The sequence below is a fragment of the Dipodomys spectabilis genome, unplaced genomic scaffold (assembly GCF_019054845.1).
Source record: "Dipodomys spectabilis isolate Male_0828 unplaced genomic scaffold, ASM1905484v1 ptg000053l, whole genome shotgun sequence".
Lineage (NCBI taxonomy): Eukaryota > Metazoa > Chordata > Mammalia > Rodentia > Heteromyidae > Dipodomys > Dipodomys spectabilis.
Window position 1 is genome coordinate 14,639,001 of NW_024870730.1, and position 21,796 is coordinate 14,660,796.

Genomic DNA, 21,796 nt, shown 5'->3' on the forward strand with positions numbered 1-21,796 from the left:
TTGTTAAATAGGTGTTGCATTCCCTTGCTCTGGAATTCCTCACCTTCGTCCACTCCGATTATGCGAAGGTTAAATTTTTTAGCATTATCTGCTTGCTCTTGAATTTCCCTTTGGTTTAATTTGAGTGATTTTTCCATATCTGTCACTTTTTGGTCCAGTTGGTGTATTCTGTCTTCTGTATCTGACACTCTACCTTCCATTTCATTCACTCTGTTGACCGTGGCTTCTATTGTGGTTTGCATGATGGAAATGGATCCCTTTATGGATTCAATGTTGGTTCTCAGAGTACTGATCTCACCTCTCAATGAGGTGATATCAGTATGCATTACCTCTAATTTGGCGTTTATCTCACTTCTTACTGAGGTTTGTGCAGCTTCTATTTTTGCATCCAATTTTTGTTTGATATCCTGTATATCTTTTGATAGTTCATCCTTGTGCTCTTTCAATTTCTGATCCATTTCTCGCTTTATTTCTTGAGTCATTGCCTCCAGCAACCCTTGGATGTAGTTTTTGTCTTCCATTCCTGCTTTGCTCCCACTGGGGCTCTCCCCTGCGTGGCTGCTGGCTTTTGAGGTGAGCTTGCTGTCCTGGGTAGTGGTAAACCTTGTGATTTTTCTCTGTGATTTTCGCATGGGGGTTCAGGAGACTGCTCTTCAATCTTGTTTTGGTGTGTCTGTCTTTGCTTGGTTGCTGATTCTCTATTGGTAGAGAGAGTCTGTGTCTGATCTGGATTCTGTTGGGAGCCTATTTCCAGCTGCTATTCACTTAGGATTCTCAGCTCTCTGCTGTAGCAATTCCCGCCTTTGGAAGGGTTGAGCAGCCTAGACTGCTTGTGTTTGCTCCTGCGGGTGCTCTTGGGAAGATCAGATGCTCTGGATGCCCTCTCCCAAATACTGGAGTCTGCTATGGGCTCCTGATGTGTTTTTGTTTGTTTTGGGCTGGTTGTGGGCTTGAACTCTAGGTTTGGGTGCTGTCCCTCAGCTCTTCAGCTCAGGGCTGGCACCCTACCATTTGAGCCACAGCCCCACTTCTGACCCTTTTTGCTTTGTTCAGGCGCCGGTCCCCTGGCCTGGTTCCGGCCCCAGCCTGGAGCGCGCTCGTTAGGCCTGTGCTAATGTGTATACCACCTTGGTTATGCAGCCTGGAGGACACAGTTCAAATTTCTTCTACTGTTGGTAGTCTTGACCCAGGGGCACTGTTCCTGGCTTGAGCATTTAAGCTCCCTTCCCGGGGCGCTCTTGCTCTGGCCTGGCCAGCAGAGTGTGCTCCACCGGCTGGTGGGGCTCTCGAACAGTTCCCAGTTTTAGTGGGTCCTGTGGTCCGGGTGTTGGGGTAGGGAGTCTAGGTCAGGGTCTGGGGATTCCCTCCAGCTCTGGTCTCCCTTGATGGATTCCCTGTCCCCTGATGGGTACTCACCCTGTAGGTCGTCAGTTGTTGTTGCAGTCCGTCAGTTGTTGTTGCAGTCCGAGTTCAGTTGGGGTGGTTGCGGGCTGGGTTGGGCGGCCCCCCGCCGGGTCGTTGCGATCGCGACAGGTCCCTTTGTGGCGCTGCTGGTGCCGGGCGGCTTTGGCGGGATGGAGCCTCTCCGCTCCGGTGGAGAGTGATGGGTGGGGTGGGATCCTCCTGGAGACTCCCGGCTGGTAGGTTTCTCTGTTCCTGGCGATCCGCTGTTCTGCAATCCGGTACCTGGTGATCTGCAAGCAGCCCCCTGTGTCTCTGTGGCTCCGGCAGCCCCCGCCGGGCCGGCTGGCCGGCGGCTTGGCGCACTGCCGCGCGGCCAGTAAAGGTTGGGGGAGGGGTCTTCGCTCTTCTCTGTTCTGAAATTCTTCTTTTCCTCTCTTTCTTTTTTTGTTATTTTCCACCTCTGGTTTTTCTCTGAGTGTTCGTCTTTTTGTTGTTGTCGGTCTCTTGGGGAGATTAAAGGTTGGAACTCGAACTCTCTTTTTGGTTGGAGAGAGCTGTGGCGTTTCCCTACTGCCCCGTCGCCATCTTGAGAGCTCCCCCCCACACATGGTTTTATCACTTATATTTGCTTACATATATCCTTTTCTTTTTATTGTAGTACTGGGGCTTGAACTCAGAGCCTGCCACTTGCTAGGCAAATGCTTTACCATTTGAGCTATGGCTCCAGCCCTCTGAATTGCCAGCATCTCAAATGCAAGAGATAATGATGCTCTCCATCATTTTTACTTTCAAGGTTTAATCCACAGCAGTTTGGTATCAATGAACATATTTTAAAAGCTTACAGTGTAACTATGCTATAAAAAGTTAAATTAGTATATTAACAATCTGAATCAAACTCCTGCAGCAGAAAACAATCAAGTGATTTGCCTGATGTTTCATGAAGTGACACAGCAGGTATCCAGTTTAAAAAAATCCAAATCTGGTGTTGGAGAAATTTATTGGAATTGTTTCAAAGAGCTTTGCAATATTGGCACCTCCATGTGACACTCAGCTCCCAATTGTATTATCACTTCTTTATTTTATTAAAAAGCTAAACACATACAATCAATATTGTCTCCAGTCTGTTCCCATATTCATTCTAAAGTAATGGCAATTGTCCTAATTTTTAAAAACTGTGCTTGTGTAACTGTTTAACTTACAATAATTATCCCAAATTGTATATACATTTCTAATGTTAGTCTGCCATCTTGTGGCCTTACACTCCTGTGCAACTTACTACCCAGCCACTGTAAGGGGTCAGGCTTGTTACATATGCATGTAAGTTAAGTACAACTTCTTTCAGAGAGTAACTTCATTCCAGCAAAAGCTAGAAAATTGTAATGGAGGAAGACATGCTGGGAGCTACAAGGAAAGCAAATCACCTAATTACAAAAAATATGCTGTGACAGGTACTAAAAACACCAGAATATTTATTGAATAAATATGAATACACATCTACTAAAAATGACTGTACAGATAGGCTTGCTGGACCATGGCAGCAGGAGGACCCTGCATTCAAAGCCAGCCTGAGATACACTGCAAACCAGTCAAAAATTATAATAAAAGTATAATCTAAAAATGTAGCATTTTTAATTAGGCCAATCTGAACATGACCTCTTATAAAGGTGGAAAAGATAAGATTTGAATGTAGATTTTGCCAAAGGTAACAGGATTATAAAACCTGTTTGATTTGTTGAAGCAGAGAGTATGTGTACATATATGTATATAATACTGGCTACCATGTTACTTTTCCTTCAAATAATGTTCAACAAGTATATCTAAGTCTCTTAAGGGAGATGTGTCAGGCAGTGCCTATGAATAAAAACTGTTACCACCTATGCTAACTCCTCACATTGGTAATTAAATGAGTTGATGTGTAAGAAGTCGGAATAGGATGTGGCACCTAGCTGCTTATTATCATCTGCTGTTCCTACTATCTAGAGCCAGTTCCCAAGCTACTTGAAATCTTTTGAGTTGAATTCTCTTAACTGTGGCAGTGCTAAGTTCTGGGTCGGAAAAGACTTGAATTTTGCTAAGCATGTTTGTCTTTTGCTTCCATCTAGTACTTCTGAGAAAAACGAGTTTAGTAAAAAAGGAGAGGGGCAGGGGATGGGGGGAGATGTAGGTATTCATAGGGACTCTGGTTTCTAGGCTATGGTTTTGTGTTTGAGCAGTGCATGGGTAGCAAACACAGGGTTTTGCAAATTCTAGGCAAGTATTTGATCACTTAGCTATTTCTCTAGCCCCTAGTGAATTTCAAATTTTCTTTTGTCAAAGGTATCATCTCTGAGAGGTGGAGGTTGAGAAAATCCAGCCATACCTAAAGCTCAAAATCTTAACACAATCATTTCATCATGTGGTAAAGGAGCATATCACTTCCACAGAACCAACTGGGGTGTCCTGGTCTTTCATTTTTGGCAGAGCAGCTGCCCAGTCTACTACTTGTTCATTTACTTTGTGTGGGAGGTGATGTGTAGTTACAAATTTGTTAAAGTCGGGAGCTGTTGGCTCATGCCTATAATCCTAGTTATTCAGAAGGCTGAAATCTGAGGATCACATGGTTCAAAGCCAGCCCACACAGCAAAGTTTTGAGAGTATTGTTGTTGTTGTTGTTGGTCGTGGGGGCTTGAAATCTGGGCCTGAGCACTGTCCCTCAGCTCTTCAGCTCAAGGCTAGAGCTCTACCACTTGAGCCACAGTGCCACTTCTGGCTTTTTCTGTTTTTGTGGTGCTGAGGAATTGAACCCAAGGCCTCATGCACACAAGGCAAGCACTATACCACTGAGCCACCTTCCCAGCCCCTTGTAAGAATCTTTATCTCCAATAATCAGGAAAAAGCCAGAAGTGGAGCTATGGGTCAAGTGTACTGAGTGCTAGTCTTGAGCAAAAAACTCAGGGACAGTGCATAGGCTCTGAGTTCAAGCCCCAGAACTTGCACACCACATCACACCCACACTGTTGGAAAAACAGACCTGGTTTTTTTTTTTTTTTTTCATTTTACACTGGTGGTAAGCAGATGAAAACTTTGAACTTTTACATTTAAGAAATCAATTTTACTTTACTCAATAGAGAGCAGGTTGCACTCTATTCATATCATTATGTGATCCTGACACTTTCCACCAACATAATACCACTGGGAAATGGAAACTACATCACCAAGCAACACAGTAGAAAGCAGTCTTAGCCAGGCATAGGAGATCTGCTTTGTAGGGTACGGTTAAATTTCTCTATGCCACTGTTTTCATAAAGTCAGAATGCTAATTTTCCTATTCTTCCCACAGATGGGGCTTTCATGAGAAGCATGGCGTAAGTAAATACTTAGCTGCCACAATGCCATTTGAAAAAAATCTACTTTGCAAAAATGTATTTGCAAAAATATTCTGTACTATGGCAGTAGACACAGTTGTGTCTAAGTAGGTTTAGTACATACCTTGTTTTCCCAGTAAAAGTGAGCTAAGAACTCTTCCAAGGAGTTAAATTCATTGTTTTTAAAGATGACTGTATTTTATGTAACAAGTTTACCAGATCCTGAGGACTGGAGGTAGCTATCTAGGACTATCAAGAATGACTTGTTTGGACATTTGGATTGCATGATTACAAGAGTATTTGCATACCCACCATCCCAATCTTAAGAATTCAAGTGTTGCTACCTTAATGCCTCTGTATAAAAGGGGCCAATTTGGCTCAGCAAGAAATGGGCACTCTCCTTAAGAGGATGCCTCACAGACAGCTTTCTAATGAAAAATATCCTGGCACAATCTGTTCCTGTGCAGTTTGTACCTATTGTGTGTCCTGAAAAGCACAGGGGCTTCTTGAATATCTCATGCTATAAAGGGATTTTGGCACACAAGGCTCATTATAATCATTCACTGTTCTTAAACCCAACCTTGCTACTCTTGGCAGAGGGTATAACAGTACTTAAATTTAAGAGCTGTGTACAAGCAACCTGCAAATTGAAAATTAATTTCCACCCTGCTATTTGGGGGAACAAAAATCACTCAGCTCCTCAATTAAGGCAAATGAAACCTCTTGCTGTACAACTTACAATCCTCTCTATATATATCAACTACAACTAGGAGCTGGGAAGAACCCACTCACTGCACATTGGCTCTTTCCCATTTGTCTTAGCTTCTCTGATTCAGGAATGAAGGTGCAGCACAGCTTATCTAGTATTTTATATTTAGAAACTTTTCCAAACTTATTAAAAGAAAAAAAACAATGGTAGTAAATCTGTGAACCATAGGCAATTTCCTGCCATTTCTTCTTTGGAAATGTGACATTTGATTCTCAAGCATATGCTGGATGTGTACCAGGTACCCAATTGTTCTAAGCAGGTAATAAGTTGAAACCCTTGGGGCTGGGAAGGTGGCTCAGTGGTAGAGCACTTGCCTTGCATGCCTGAGGCCCTGGGTTCGATTCCTCAGCACCACATAAGCAAAAAGAAAAAAGTCACAAGTGGCGCTGTGGCTCAAGTGGTGGAGCACTAGCCTTGAGCTGAAGAGCTGAGGGACAGCGCCCAGGCCCAGAGTTCAGGCCCCACGACCGGATCCCACCCCCCACCCCCCCACAAAGAAGTTAAAACCCTGAGACTTTCTGAGATGTTCATCTTCAGGTGTTCCCTTGCCTGTGGTTTGTCTTTGGATCAGCATTAGTTGCCTGAACAGCTACTATGGCTTCATTAATTTTTGTCTGTAGCTCCCTAAAGCTCTTTTACATGCAGCAATAGCAGAATTTGAGCAGCTCCATTAAGAACTACACCTCTTATAGCCAGGTGCTAGTGGCTCACGCCTGTAATCCTAGCTATTCAGAAGCCTGAGATCTGAGGATGGCAGTTCAAAGCCTGCTGGAGCAGGAAAGTCTGTGAGGCTCTTATCGCCAATAAATCACTAGAAAACCGGAAGTGGTGCTGTGGTCAAGCGGTAGAGTGCTCACCTTGAGCTGAAGAGTGACAGTGCCCAGGCCCAAAGTTCAAGCCCCACGACTGACAAAAAGAAAAAAAACAACTGCACCTCTTGTGTCAAAACCAAGAATGTATGTCTAAAGCAACAGGCAAGCCCTGTTTTTGTTTGGTTCACTTTAGGCAAATGAGAACTCTCTTATACCTTACCAGGTAATAAGTGCAGTAGCCCCTCTGCTCCTCCCCATTCCCTAACTTACCTTATGGGTGCAGACTGGGTTCCAGAAGTTCTTTTTAACCCTTTGGTGTATTAACCAAATGACAAAAATGCACATAAAAATAAAGAGCCCATGCCAGACTCTGGTGGCTCATGCCTGTAATTCCATCTCCTAGGAACTTGAGATCTGAGGTTTAGCTTGAAGCCAGTCCAACTAGGAAAAATGTGTGGGATTCTTCATCTCCAATTAATTAACAAAAAGCCAGAAGTGGAGCATTACAAGTGGTACAACACTAGCCTTGAGCAAAAAAAAAAAAAACTTAAGTCAGCACCCAGGATCTGAGTTAAAAACCCCAGAACACATGCGCACACACACAAAGATAGCCCTTAAGAGAATATTGCAGTGTACATCAGTTCCTAATAGTTTCCTTATCCATAGAACATTTTTCAATTTTTTTTACTTCTAGCTAAAAACACCCTTCTATTACTTAAAACTTCCACTACAAATATTCTATTTGCCTCCCTTCTGTTCATAATGCTCTTCCTAGAAAGGATAATGGAACTTCTTGTATTTTTGCTTCAAAAAGTTATACACTACAATGTCCCCATCTTTGGGGGGGGGGGGGGAGCAGTTGTGGGCCTAACTCTGGGCCTGGGCACTGTCCGTACCTCAGCTCTTCAGCTCAAGGCTAGCACTCTACCACTTGAGCAACAGTGCCACTTCCGGCTTTTTTCTGCTTATGTGGTGCTGAGGAATCTAACCCAGGGCCTCACGCATGCAAGTGCTCTACCACTGAGCCACCTTCCCAGCCCCATGTCCCCATCTTTTTGAAATGAGATCTGAGGCCCAGCCTTGCCTCAAACTCATGATAGCTGGGTTTACACATCTGGCCACTACAACTCAACTGAACTTGGATCTCCCTGGATGGCTAGGTCAAGAGAACATTCTTCCAAACTCTTTAAATGTACCAAATACTCTGGAAGCACTTTGTTATAATCTGGGACTTCAATACATGGTCCAATCTTCTCACACTAGTTCCAAGTACATTTTCTTGTAGAGCTCATCAAATAAATACTCAAAATTCCTTCCTCTCCATTCTAATTTAGTAGCCTAACTCTATGGCTACTTCCAGACTAACAATTTCATTACTCTTAAAATCTTGTCTCTGTCCCAGTCTAAAGAGTGGAGTGGAAGGGATATGAAGTCTTAATAGGGTGGAAGAAAGGATATCATCTCTTCTTAAGTCCTCTTGGCTTTATTTTCTGTCTATTCAGTCCGAGTTCACTGATGTATTACTTCTACCAGAACTGAAAAAAAAATCCCCCCCCCCTCCCACATAACAAAAAACCCTGAAGACCACTATTAGGAAAACCATATAACCTCAATGCCACTCCATTTTGCCTTCAAAGCTAGAAGCTGCATACATTACCCAATCAGTTGTTTTTGTATGTTACCTATACTTGGCTCCTCACATTCACCTCAAACTTTCACCATTCTAATCTTCACTTCCTACTTTTCCAAGTCTAGCTGTTGAGTAGTTTTCTTCTTTTTTTCCTTTCTTTCTGACAAGGAGCTCAATAGTTTTTATTTACCTGATAGTCTAAACTATCAACTTCACTTCTGGGTCCAGGTTCCATCTTCTATACAACTTCTACCTTCTGAGGCAGAAATATGTTCAAATATTAGTATCTGCTAAAACTTTTCTGAAGATCAGACCACCAGGAGTTAATCTGACTAGTGCTTTATTAGTACTGACCTCCCAATGGCCTTGAAATGATCACCCACCTTCATCTTAATCTGTCAGTTTCAGTAATACTTGTACTTCACCCCCTTCTGATTCTAGCCTGACCTCCTTCCTCAGTATTAACTTGTCTTCATCCTTTTCTGCTTCTTTCTCAACTCCAACAAAGGTTACCAAGTACCAACCATGACCCTGACTCTGGGCAGAATGTCCAGAACTTAGAAGACAGGGTGCTTGCTTTCAAGATTTTTAAATTCCAGAGCTGCTTCAGACACTTGTTAGAACTTAACTCTACACCAATCTGCAGTTGGAGATTTAAACTTTATACCATTTCCTCAAAATCAGCACTTTTTGTACTGGCCTGGAGTTTTTTCATTTCTCTCCTTTGATGATTTTCATATTACTATTATTTCTCATATTTTGGAGGGGATGGGGAAGATTAGGAGTATGTGGCCCAGTTTGGCCCTTGTGAGCGCTGATACTAGAGGTGTGTGACACACCTAATGTCTCATATTTTAGGGAAGAGAAGTAGTTCCTTTCCCTCACCAGACGATAGGGGTATCACAGGTTCATTATATATAAAAAATGTATATAAATATTACAAACATAAATTTATATAAAATATATAATTCTAATAACCCACAAAATGCTTATACTAGGATAATAGCTCTATAACCCAACTGAGTCAGAATCTGATATTTTAAGCACTGAATATTCTCTACTGCACATTACTTTAACCATAGTTAAAAAGAACAAATATTCTATTAAAATGCAATGTGACTATGAGATTTACAGCTCCCTTCAAAAGAAAAAAAAATCAACTTAGCTGTTTGATGGGGGAATATACCAGAATACACAATACAGGGAGTCTGCAAGGGAAGGGGTGACATTGAGAAAAAGGTACTCTTTACCTGATTTACATAACTGTAACCCCTTTGTACATTACCTTCATAATAAATCTTTTTCCCCCCCTCCATCAGTCATGGGGCTTGAACTTTGGGCCTGGGCACTGTACCTGAGCTCTTCAGCTCAAGGATAACACTCTACCACTTGAGCCAAAGCACCACTTCTGGCTTTCTGTTTATGTGGTACTGAGGAATCGAACCCAGGGCCTCATGCATGCAAGGCAAGCACTTTGCCTCTGAGCAACCTCCCTAGCCCCATAATAAAAATTTTTAAAGGCAATACAGTGTGGCTCTGGCAGTCTAAGCAAGAAACAATTGTGATTTAGTTATGGCATGGACAGCAACCATGACTGAATATAGGGAAGTGATGGATCGGTTATTAGGATAACATCAATGAATCTTCAAGCAGACTTCACTTTCCAAAATATGCAATCCTGGTAGAGGGATAGAGGATGGTGGAGATGGAAAAATTAGATTTGGATATAATAAGACAATTCAGTTACTTGTACATATCATTAGAATAATTAGAATAATGGGCAAGTTTGGTATTAGAAGTACACTGATAATATAAATACACTAAACACTACAGAACAGACCAAATCATCCAAAATAGAGAGCTCTAATGACTGAAGGTCAGGTTCTGGGAGATGAACTAGGGGTGAAGTCAGAGATAAAGCAATCAAGAAAGAATGAACAAACAAAGGGTCAAGAAAAACATGAAGAATATTTCAAGCAGAGCCATTAACCCCCTACTGAATGCTTCTGTCAAAGGAAATAAAGGCTCAAAAACCACCAGTAGATATGATAGCATAAGAGGCTGGTTATCCTGGTTTTTAGGAGGGATATAGATTGGAGGTCAAAAGCTGAAATAGGTAATGCTCAACTTTAAATTTTCATCAGGAAAAGTATGTCATTTTCGCTTGTGGAAGCAAGTTAAAGGTACTTGCTAGCCTGTTTTGGGGAACATTTATTTTTATCATGCTGGTCCTGGGGCTTGAACTCAGGGCTTAGGTGCTGTCTCTCAGCTTTTGCTCAAAGCTAGCACTCTACTACTTGTGCCCCAGGCCCACTTATGGCTTTTTCTGAGGACTTCCTTGCCTGGGCTGGCTTTGAATCACAATCCTCAGATCTCAGCCTCCTGAATAGCTAGAATTACAGCCATGAGTCATCAGTGCCTGGTGGTAATATTTAAAGTTTTGAGATGATCAAGTTCTTGGAATAATTTTCTTCCATTCAATGGCTCAAGTAGACAAAAGGTTTTTGGATTCTTCCAGGAAATTATGACCGGGGTGGGGTGGGGACATTTTTAGAGTTTATGCAAAGTAAGGTATAGAATAATGGAATTAAGTCTCTAAGCTCAACAATCTGAGGACAAGAGATGATGAATAGTTAGCAAATGGTAGTGTGATCATGCAGAAATGTTTTTCAGTGGATATAGTTTGAGCAGGAGACTAGTAGTATCACTTACTTTATCAAAAGGTATTGACAGAAGGCAAAGTGAGTGAACAAGTAACAAATATACAAGCATAAAAGATTGCAAGACTAGCTAAAAGCCAAGCTGGAGGCATGTCTTAAGTGGTAGAGCACTGGTCATGAGCAAGCAAGCCTAGCACAGTGTTCAGGACACAGAGTTCAAACCTGGGGGTGGGGGTAATTGACAGTAGGAAGATACAAGATACAAGATCTAGAGAGGTTGGCAGAAGCTTTGAGGAACAAGGAAGGAAACTGGATGTTTTTTGTTGCACCAGTCCTTGGGCTTGAACTTACAAATATGAACCACGGGTGCCTGGCAGGAGACTGAATTTTAAAGCACATTTGGCTATTATTGAATATATTCAATAACAAGTGTTATTGAATATAGGTTATTCAAGTCATTAACAACCAATACAGTAGAAGAACCAACTGGAATGGATAGAGAGAGCAATAATAATCACCCTTTATAAATAGCTAACACACCTGACTTGGTACACAACTAAATGACAAGTCATTTTAGATGAATCAGCATTTCTTAGTTTGTTCCCTAGAGTACTAATCCAGTAGGATATAATTATTAACTTCAAAAGAGAACAAATGTACTCAGTCAATTTAGTGTAGAAAATTTCCACTGAAACAGCTGAGACAGAAGTTTTCAATCTTCAATATGCTAATGGACATTAGATTCTTTAAGAGGAAGCTATTACAACTTTTATCATAACTCAATTCCATGACTGATATAAAAAATTCTAAGGCTGCTTCAGAGTGCATTGCCTTCTGGCACCTCCCATAAACATGAACTTTGTTTTCCAACTCCATTAACACTTTTTAATTCTGCTTCCATCAGTTTTTTTTTTTTTTGCAAGTTTTTCATGTTTCTTTGCTAATTTCATTTATCCAATTTTCATCCTTCAAACAATGCCAATTAACTCTCTAAAATTAGAGTTAAATTACTGGATAAATTACTCAACCTAAATGCATTCAATGTCACCTTTTCTTATTTAAAATCTGTATCCATCTAGCCTTTTAAAGTAATTAAACTTTACTGAATTTAACACTGACAAAAACTTTAAAAATTAACATAAGATAATGATGTAACTAGCACAATTCTGAACTGTAATGTTAACGTTCTCTGGTTTAAGAGGGAAAAAATTTTAGTGACAAAATTTAGGCTGTGGGAAGATATTCCAAAGACGATAGACTAAGGAAAAGTATACCATGAAAAACATAATTTAGGATGGTTTAATACTTAGGCATTACATTCCATATCAAATTTAATCAACCTGCTATCCTATAAACTCATTATTTTATACCATGATTTTTCTATTCCATGCTTAAAAAAAAAAAAAAGCCCACTTTTCCATAATTACTTTGAGGATACTGTACCCAAACCAAAAAACCAGCACTCAATGTGGGCAAACTCTCTAAAATATAAGAGGAGGAGATTTACAGAAATGTCTAGGGGTCAATTTTCTTCAACCAACAAGGAAAGAAAGGCCCCAACACATTGGTATTTTCACTTACCAGTGGCTCATGATTACAACGATCGGAAGTGCTTGCTGTTTTTTGTGAACTGCCTACCTTTAAAAGCTAGGTCAATTCCTATGAAAACATTCAACTGTTAAAAAAAGACTAAAATTTTGTTACTGTTTAGAAAACGCAAGTATTAATCACCCATTAAAAAATCTTTTTTATTTTAGTAACAGTGGGCCTACCAAAGGAATCTTCATGTGTCAAGTAGTATCCGTATTGAAAATAAACTCTAAGGAGGTAAAACCAACTATTCAACATAACCCATGATGCCTTAAAAATAAAATTATAATACTAAAACTTAAAAACAATTTTCCAAAAGAAAATAGCTCACACCTTGACCATGCTTATTTATTCAGAGTACCAGCAATTTCAGTTAAGTGCTTCATTTGTTCTGCAAATCTGATGCTTCACAGGGAATATACATATTTTTGTACCACAATATCATTAATATCTCAGGCTAATAATATTGTGAATGTGTTTCATAACGCAATGTAAAACAGCAATGCTTCTCTTTGTGGTAAACAAAAAGTAAATATTCAAAGGATGTCTTCTTTTGTTTCCAGTATTAATTTTAGTTGGATATTAGGTGATGGTAATCAATTTTTCTAAAATAACTTCTACTTTTGGCCATAAATCCACAATATAAATATGGTGAATAAAACTAAGCTAGAAGAGCTATATAGTGAATAATCAAAATAATCAATTACAACTAATACTGTTCTTGAAGACTGATCTAATGAAAAATGTATCATTAGATATGCTGAGAAAATACAGACAAATCTGTACAATCTAACATCTATAAACAGTAAAATCAAAACATCCAACTTCCTTATAGAAAGTGTTTCATCAATGTAACTATAAATGTTAAGAATTCTTGCATTTTATAAACACAAGATGGGCTCACTTCGATGATACCAATTTCAAGATTTATAAAAATGTTTAAAAAATTCTTTCCACAAAAGTTTATACAGTTTAAAGCTATACACCAATCTATGAATCTCAGAAAATGGAGGGGGCAAAAACCTTAATAGTTCACGTGTATAAAACAAAAATGAAATGTGATCTTATTTAAGGCAATACTGGGCTACTTCACAAATCACCATCTCAAATATTTACACTGCTCCACATACTAGTTTCTATCACATTCACAAAGGGTTTTTGTTGTTATTGTTAAAATACCAACATTTAAAATCTTCAATGTAGTAAATTCTTTATTCACATTTCTATTAGATTTCATGGACTCATAATAGCTATATCCAATTAGAAGCAATGGGAGAAAAAAAAAAGAAATCTGTAGCTACAGAAAACTAATTATTAGAGTCTGCTTAATTTCACATGCCACCCAAAAATCCTGGATGGCAAATTTACAAAACAGAGCAAAGTGTTGATATAATGTGCCTACTTTGTGAAACAACCTTAAGATCATCTCGAAGATATATTTTTCATGTAAAAAAAAAAAAATCAATGAACTATGGCAGTTTCTATTTTTAGTTCAAAAAAGTTCTTAATTTAAAACAATAAAAGTTTTAAAAACTTGATCACTTAGTTAAAAATTAAAATTGCAAATATAAATGTCTCATTTAATAGTTTAGACTTACAGACTGCTGGTGGCAGCAAATGATTTACAATAATAAATATATACAAAAAAAGATATCTACAAATAAAGAGTATTGTTATACATGAGCAGTGACATGGTGAAACATACCAATCACAGAGAATTCTGGCTAGTTCATCATGAAAAGGGGCACGGATAGAAATCTGAGGTTTAACTCAAATATTTACAATGACTGAAGCATTAATTCTGTTCCTCAAGTCCCATAGGGATAAAAAAAAAGTTCTACATGACAAAGGTCATGGTTTTTTTTTTTTCTTTTTCTTTGGGAAAGGGGCAGGTAAATTTGTATCAACAAAAAAATAAACAAAAACTTTCACAATTTCAGCATGCTTGATGGCTTCCTATTTAAAATAAAACTATAAAATGATATATTTATAGTACATTAGTTATCAGTACTGCCCTCTGCCTGTGGCTTTACCTACACAGATTTCTTTCATGACAGACATATCTAAGTCATTTGAATGAACTTCAAGTTTTTGCAGACTGACAGTAGGTTTCATTTCCTGAAGTTGCTTTAGGACAAGCTCAGTGTAATCTTTTAGAGTCTTGTCTAAAACAATCTTTACATTATCACTGCACTGAAGCTGTGAGGGATTGGCAAACTGTACAAAGATTTCACTTTCTTTACAAGAACACACATGATTTCCACTAGTCACAGCAGTCTTATCAGTGTTTTTCCTTGAATTTGAATGAGAGGTTCTTTTATTTCCACTATTTGGATGGTCTTTGTCAGCATTTTTCTTCTGCTTCACTGCAGACTCTTCAAGAAACTTCAGAAATGATACTTCAAATCCCATTGGTTTAAATGAGCTCCAGTCAAAAGATGCAGGATGCTCCTCAGTGGTCTGAATCCCAACAGCAGTTTCTTCCTCTTTATGCGTGCTACCTAACTCAACTGCTAATTCTGGTTCAGTTTTCTCAATCTTCCTCTTTTTATTTTGTGAAACATTTTTTTCTTTATTAACTCTTTTCAAATGACCTGCTTTTTGTCTTTCTGACTGGCAGGGATTATTTTCCTGAAAATCATGATTTATACTTGAAGAGGTATTAGCTTGTGTCTCCACACTTGTGCTATCTTCATTAATTAATTTTGTAATAAATAACTCTGTCAGCTCATCCATTTCATCTTTTTCATTTTTTTCAAATTCCTTCTGTGGTACAGTAGTTTTTGAGCTATCGCTGGTCTCTGATACACATGTGTCAGACTCTTTCACATCATTCTTATTACCCTCTTGCTCAGAAGTCTCTTTCACTTGTGAGTTGTCACACTTTTTGAAAACAATAAGAAGATTGCGATGTTGTGACGTAAATGCTTTAGATAATTTATGGCATTTGTAATGTCTAATTATATTGCTTTCACTTGTAACAACTGAAGTACATCCCTTTATCATACATGGATACTGGGTTACGAATCTGCTTGTACACTCAGACAAGGCATCATTTCGAGCCTTTATAGAATATACATGCTTTCCACGTTTCAGAGAATAAGGCTTATTTTCTTCAATCTGTACAATCTTTGCATTTTTGTTTTCTAAATTAATTTTTTTCTTTCTCTTGGTCTTAGGCATTTTGATTCCTTCCTTTCCTGATCTGTTATGTTTTGTTCCCCGATATTTAGACTTTGATTTTTCTTGGTTTGCCTTGCTTGACATATTTTCCTGACCAGTTGTTAATTTTCTTGGCCGAATCAAATGAGCTTTATGTTTGTCATTATGCTTATTAAAAATGTGTCGGAGTAGATTAGATCGCGTTGCATATATCCTGTCACAGCCTTCACAGTCACACTTGTATATGCCATCATCTTCTGTTTTACTTGTCCTTGATCCAATTCCATGGTCTGCCTCAAGATGAATCACATAGTTCAAATAGGTTGTAAATGAAGACTTACATTCTAACTGGTCACATGGAAATTTGCCAACATCCACAGAAGCGGTCATACTTTCAATTTCCTCAGGAGTCATTTCGTGAAGTTTCATATAGTGCTGTATCAGGCCAGTGATTGCTTGGAAAATTCGAGAACAGTCACTAACCTGACACCGAAATTCTTTCATGATTTTAGTTTCAGTTTCTTCACTTTCTTTACAAGCTTCACTTTCCTCTTCAACTTCTACAGAAAATGCAGGAAGATCAGATTTGTGTACAGCCTGGTAATGAAGAATCAAGTTTTGCTGTATTGTAAAGGCAGCGAAGCATCCCTGATGAACACAACGGTAGGGTCTGTATGGACTATATCTGGTTGGAAGTTCAAGAGACTGGGATGTTGGCTTCTTGCGTTTTCTCTCTTCCCTTTCTTTTCTATGCCTCCTAATTTTCCGGATTTTGGTTTGTATGTTTGTGAGAGAATTTGGGTTAAATGGTTCAGACATAACTGTAACTAATTGTGAAGAAACTTCTGTTTTGTCAGGACTTTTTTTTTCTGTAAGTTGTTTGTCTGGGACCAATGCAACATTGAGGGCATTTTCTGTCTCTGATCCCAATTCTAAAGCAGGCTGGAATTCCTTTTTAGTGTCCTCTGTTATAGTTGGCTGTTTATTTACTTGTGTAATTCGTGAGGCTGACAAATTTTCATTCTGAGATTTTCTTCCATAAGGCCTTTTTATTTTTAACTTCACCATTTCTTCTGTCGTGAAATGATGTACCAACTGACAGTGTGCTCGGAGATTAGAATTTCTTGTAAATGTTTTTGTACATGTAGGTACTACACATTTAAATGGAGCAAATTTCAACTGATTCTTCTTAATTTCAAGAATCATCTCTGGAGTGTATTGATGGATTTTACCATAGTGCTTAAATAATGCATCTTTTGTCATAGCACTGTAGTTACAGCCTTGGTTTTGACACACAAAAGGTTTATTAGCCCTGTCACTAAACTGAATGTGTATCACTTCAGAAACTGGCTGAACAACTGCCACATTTGGAATTGGTTTAGTAGGAGGAGTCAGTGTTACTGATGTATTTACTAGTATACACTGGGTTGCTGGAGTGGATAGGTCATTTTCTAATTTTAATTTCTGTAAGCCTTCTAAAATTTCCTGCATCTGATCCTCCTTATGCAATACTTCAGATTGTGGAATGTTACTTTTTGTTGGCATGATACTTATGAAAGAAGAAAACTGAGAAGACTCAGGTAATTTGTTATTTTGTACAGGGTTTACTGAAGGAAGTTGGATGCTGTAATTCACTTGAGCATTCTGTGTTGGTTCACCAGCACCTTGAGATCCATTTTTTACCTCAAGTATTTGAGAATTCATAGCAGTTTTAATAATTTCAAGAGTCTTTTCAAAGTTCTGTATAACATTATCTTCAGAAATCTGCAAATCAGAATTCACTGCTGTGCATGAATTCAAAGCCATCATTTGAGAATCACCATTTTCAGTTTTTAATGTCAAAGGGGCTAATGCTGTATGAGTCTCAAGATTTGTTTTGAAATTCTCTTTTACATCAGTCACAAATTGATTGTCAACATTATTTAATTTGTGTGTTATATTTTCCACCAAGCCCTGAGGTTCACAGTTTGAAATTACATTTGAATGAAGGTTAGTAGTAGGGATCTCAGTGCTCTTTGCCATAAGTCCCATTGTTGTTAATTCACTTGGTACCAAGCTTTGGGAAGCATTAGGAGCAATTAGTGGAGGAGTAGCTTTCTTTCTTCTCTTAGATGCACTGTTTCCTTTTTTATTTAAATGACTGCATCTTGCATTTTGAGGACCACTTATAACTGAAACACGTGAACTGTTACTATTAAAGTTTTGTGATGGCACAGTAGAATTAGTGAATGAACTAGAACACAAGCCATTTTCAGCGGTCTTTAGCAGTAAGTCATTTGTAGGAAAAACAGGCAAACTGCTACCTTCCTCGATAGTGGGTGCTTTGGAGTTTGGTGTCCTATTCTGGTTGGTGAGCAAAGTGTTTGGGTGGCATACAGTCGGCAACAAGGTTGGTCCAGCTGGATTTGGCATCACTGTGGCATTTACTTGTGCTGCATCTGAGACACAACTTGTTCCAACAACCTGAGAAAGCATCTCAGCACTCTCAAATGTACTGGGAATGCCAGCAGTTTCCAAAGCCTGCTTAATAATTTCACTTCCTTCTTGACTAACATTAGTATTAAAGTTACTCACACCAGATCGAGGAAATGTATTTGGTAAAAAGGTTGATGAGCGACTTTCAGCAGCAAGTAGCTGCAGAAATGATGGATCTTTAAAACATGCTTCAGGACTGAAGGTAGATTGTTGAGGCTGCTGCAAATTTACTGCACTTGTGGAGAGAATCATGCTGGCAAGAAGAGAAGGCTGTCCATTGTTCTGCAGAAGTTCTTGAGCAATTTCTGCTCCATCCAGTGGTTTACAGTAAGATCTCTTAGATAAGTGTCCACCCAGTGACCTAGGGTTAGTAAAAGCTCTGTAACACCTACTACAGATAAATTTCCCATCTCTGATAATTGCAGGCCATTTAGCCCTTTTGTTGTGCTTGGGTTTTCTTTCCTTTCCATTAGGGCCCCGCCCCCGATCTTGTTTTACTTTCTCAGGTGCAGACTGTTGAGCACTGGTATTACTGAAGTCATTTGTAACAGGAAAAACTGTATTTTCACCACTGCTCCCCTTTAGAAAGGAGGAATTTGTGTTTCCTTCAATCTGTGAAGAATAATGATTTGTATTATTTTCCACTTGGGAAAATACAGAGTTAGTTCCACTATCTGCTGGTGAAGGGAAGAGAGATATTGAGCTACTTTCTGCAGGTAAAGGAAGGAAAGGATCTGAGCCACTGTCAATATTCAATGGCAAAACGGTTTTGGTTAGATCTTCCATTTGTGCTGGCAAGGTAGTATTAGACAAATTTTCCATTTGAGAACATAACACACTACCTTGTTCATTTTTATCCTGAGAAGAAATATTTGGATTCATGACACTTTCCACTGAGGGCAATAATGGAGTTGACACGTTTGCTAAATGAGCTGGAAAAATGGAAGGCGAGACATGCTGGGTGGAACAGGTAGGATTCCCATTGACTTTGGTCTGTGATGTGAAAAATGCATTATTAGAGCTGCTCACCTGTGATGGCAGAAAATAAACAAACTTTCCGTTATTTGGTGTATTTAAGTTGTTGGACTTTTGACCTTTTTTACTTTTGCGCTGCATCTTAAATGCAGCATACTGGTCAGGGTGTGCTGTTTTCATGTGTTTCCCAATACTCTGTGAAGAGTTATAGGTTCGAGTACATCCCTCCACCTGGCAGCTGAATTTCTGAACTGGAGCTTTTGGAGGCACTGATGGAGTTCCTATTGGATTTAGGTTGGACTGGGATGGAACAAATGTGATACTTTCTAATGTCTTAAGAGGTAAATTATAAAGACTGGATGATGTTTTCACATTATCTCCACATTCAAACTTGGAAGGTGGCAAACTGTTTTGAAATCCGGCTTGGTTTTGCACAGAAAAGGTCATCAGACTGTTTACTTGTCTTTCTAAGTTTTCAGGGTTAAGGTCACCTATTTTAAGGGTTTCTGAATTTATTAAAGAATTCTGAGCAATCTGGGTTTCGTTAAAACAATTCTGTTCTTTTCTCTCTTGGAAACCTGGATGACACAGATCATTACAAGTATCTTTAGCTGGTGTACATAAATTCGTGACCAGCAGCTCACCACTGCCTTCCACAGTTGAGTTTTCTTGCTTTCCAAAGTTATCCTCTATTCCTTGATTAAGCGACACCTTGATGGACACAGCTACTTCACTAGCCTGAAGCAGAGGAGTAGCAGTAGGGTTTTCCAAATTATTTGACAATTGTCCATTAGCTTGCCTGAGTTCAGAGGCAGAGATGTGGTCTTTTTTGACAGCTGACTCTGCTTTGCTTTTATCCCAAACATTACTTGTATCTATCGGTAAACTGTTCTCAATGTTATTTTCTGAAGGAAGCATTGATTTTTCTTTCTCACTATTATCGTCTGTGCTCTGATTTACTCTGGAAAGCTGAATGGATTCTCCTGATGAACTAAGTTGATCTTCAGGAGGTAGCACTTTTTCAGGAGTATTATGATCATCCAGGTGCTTTTCTAATTCACTCTGAGAACGATACACTTTACCACAACCTGTGAACTTACAAGTGTAGGTATTATAATGCTGTGCTTCATGATCATACAATAAATAAGCTTCTGAAAAAATTCTGCCACATTTAGGAAACATGCACTTTGCTCTAAAGACTTGATGCTCCTTCCGGTGGGTTAAAAGTTCTGCATAACTATTAAAACCAGCCTTACATTTCATCTGTATACAGATGTATGGTTTACTACCACAGTGCATTTGTAAATGATCATTGAGATGAGTAACGCTCACAAAGTGTCGTCTACAGTACTGGCAAATTACTTTTTTGCTTTGCATTTCAAGAAAGCGCTTGGCATCTTCATTATCTTTATGCCCCTTTACATGCGCAATTAAATTTTTAAAGTACTTAAAGCCTTTTTTGCAAAAAGTTACAGGGCAATTAAATTCATTAACAGGTACTGGCTTCTGGACTGGGATTACTTCTGGCTCATAAGATTTATCTTTGTCATCATTTTCATCATCTGAACCATCATTGTCATTAAATACTATAAAATCTGTTGAATAGAGACTATTCTTTTTTATAGGCCGCTGTTCTTGCTTAGCAACAGTATTAGTCTTCTGGTTCTCATGGGTGGTTGTGATTTTAGGAGGCCTTCCCAATCTTCTTAATGGCTTCATAGCCGCTAGTCTCTCTTTACTAGATTGTTTAACATGCAATGTGACATGAGGGACAAAAGTTTCTTTAGAATTAAAATTCTTTGCACAGATGGGGCAACTGTAAATTCCATCTTTGTAATGTTTCTGAGCATGACGTACTATGCGATGTCCAAGGAATTCTTTGTCACATAGCACACAATACTGCATGTAGGCCTGCCAATTCCTAAACCTAGCAGATATAAATCCTCTCTCTCTTAATTGTTTTATCTCCTTCTTTTTCTGCTTGTCTTCACCAATGTCTTTAAGAAGCCCAGAATTAGCACCAACTCCACCAGAAAGTCCATTCACAGAAGTTCCTTTACTTTCTTCCTGGTAGTCTACTACTTTCTCATAAACTTCGCTATCATTTAATTCATCAATTGAAGACACAATGGATGCTTCCTCTCCCATTAGTGCAAGACACTGTCGTTTTAAGGTTTTCCAATCCCAGAATTCTGGGTCAAAGGGCCATTGAGTTTTCAAAACAAGTAAGAGCTCACAGCGCAGAGAATTTGGTATAGGAAGATTCTCTTCATCATACTTCTGGTCTGGCTGGTTATACAACATTTCCACAGCATAATATGCATCTACTGTGGGCTCAATCAAAAATTCGCTCAGTTGACAAGCACGTTTAACTTCCAAATCATCAGGTAACAAACAGGAAATGGTCTTGCAAATTGATATTTTCACTTCCGTATTTTCTGTAGATTCCAAGCGAAGAGCTTTTACACATAATTCTATACAGGTAGCAAGACCAGCCCCTTCAGTCTGTGAAAAAACAAACAGGAAATGTTAATCTAGAATCAACAGATCAGATTTATTTTTTAATTTGGTATTTAAGATCAAGGTGTTCTTTCCCAAATCTTACCACAGGAATATATGAAAAGACACTCTTTTCTAAAGCACTGAAGCATATTTTGGTGTGTGGTTTGTGTAAAATAAAATGCATAGTACAGCAGACACAAATATAAGTACTAGAAGCTAAGAAAAGATCTAGGTATGAAAAATTCCTTTTAAGTCAAAATAGCACTTAAAACATTGCTGGCTTATAATGAGATCAAATGTATATATTACCAGATAAGAGTTTAATAGAATGTCTCACACATAACCAAATGATCAATAAAAGTCATCTTTAGCATTAAGTTCACTTCCTTGCAATCCTTCCAAAATGTAAGAAAATTGAGAGCCCTCAGGTTCCCCAACTTGTTAGTAATGGAAGAATTTCAAGTGTAGCAAAG

General features: G+C 38.8%; 1 protein-coding gene across 1 annotated transcript in view; it reads right to left on the reverse strand.

Moving 5' to 3' along the window:
• Positions 1-12,536: 12,536 nt before the first annotated feature.
• Znf292 (zinc finger protein 292) overlaps positions 12,537-21,796 on the reverse strand; it is a 71,968-nt gene continuing 62,708 nt past the window's right edge. Inside the window, exon 8 of the mRNA XM_042679509.1 lies at positions 12,537-21,326. Coding sequence (XP_042535443.1) covers positions 14,214-21,326 — 7,113 coding nt within the window. The 3' untranslated portion in view covers positions 12,537-14,213. The remainder of the gene's footprint in view (positions 21,327-21,796) is intronic.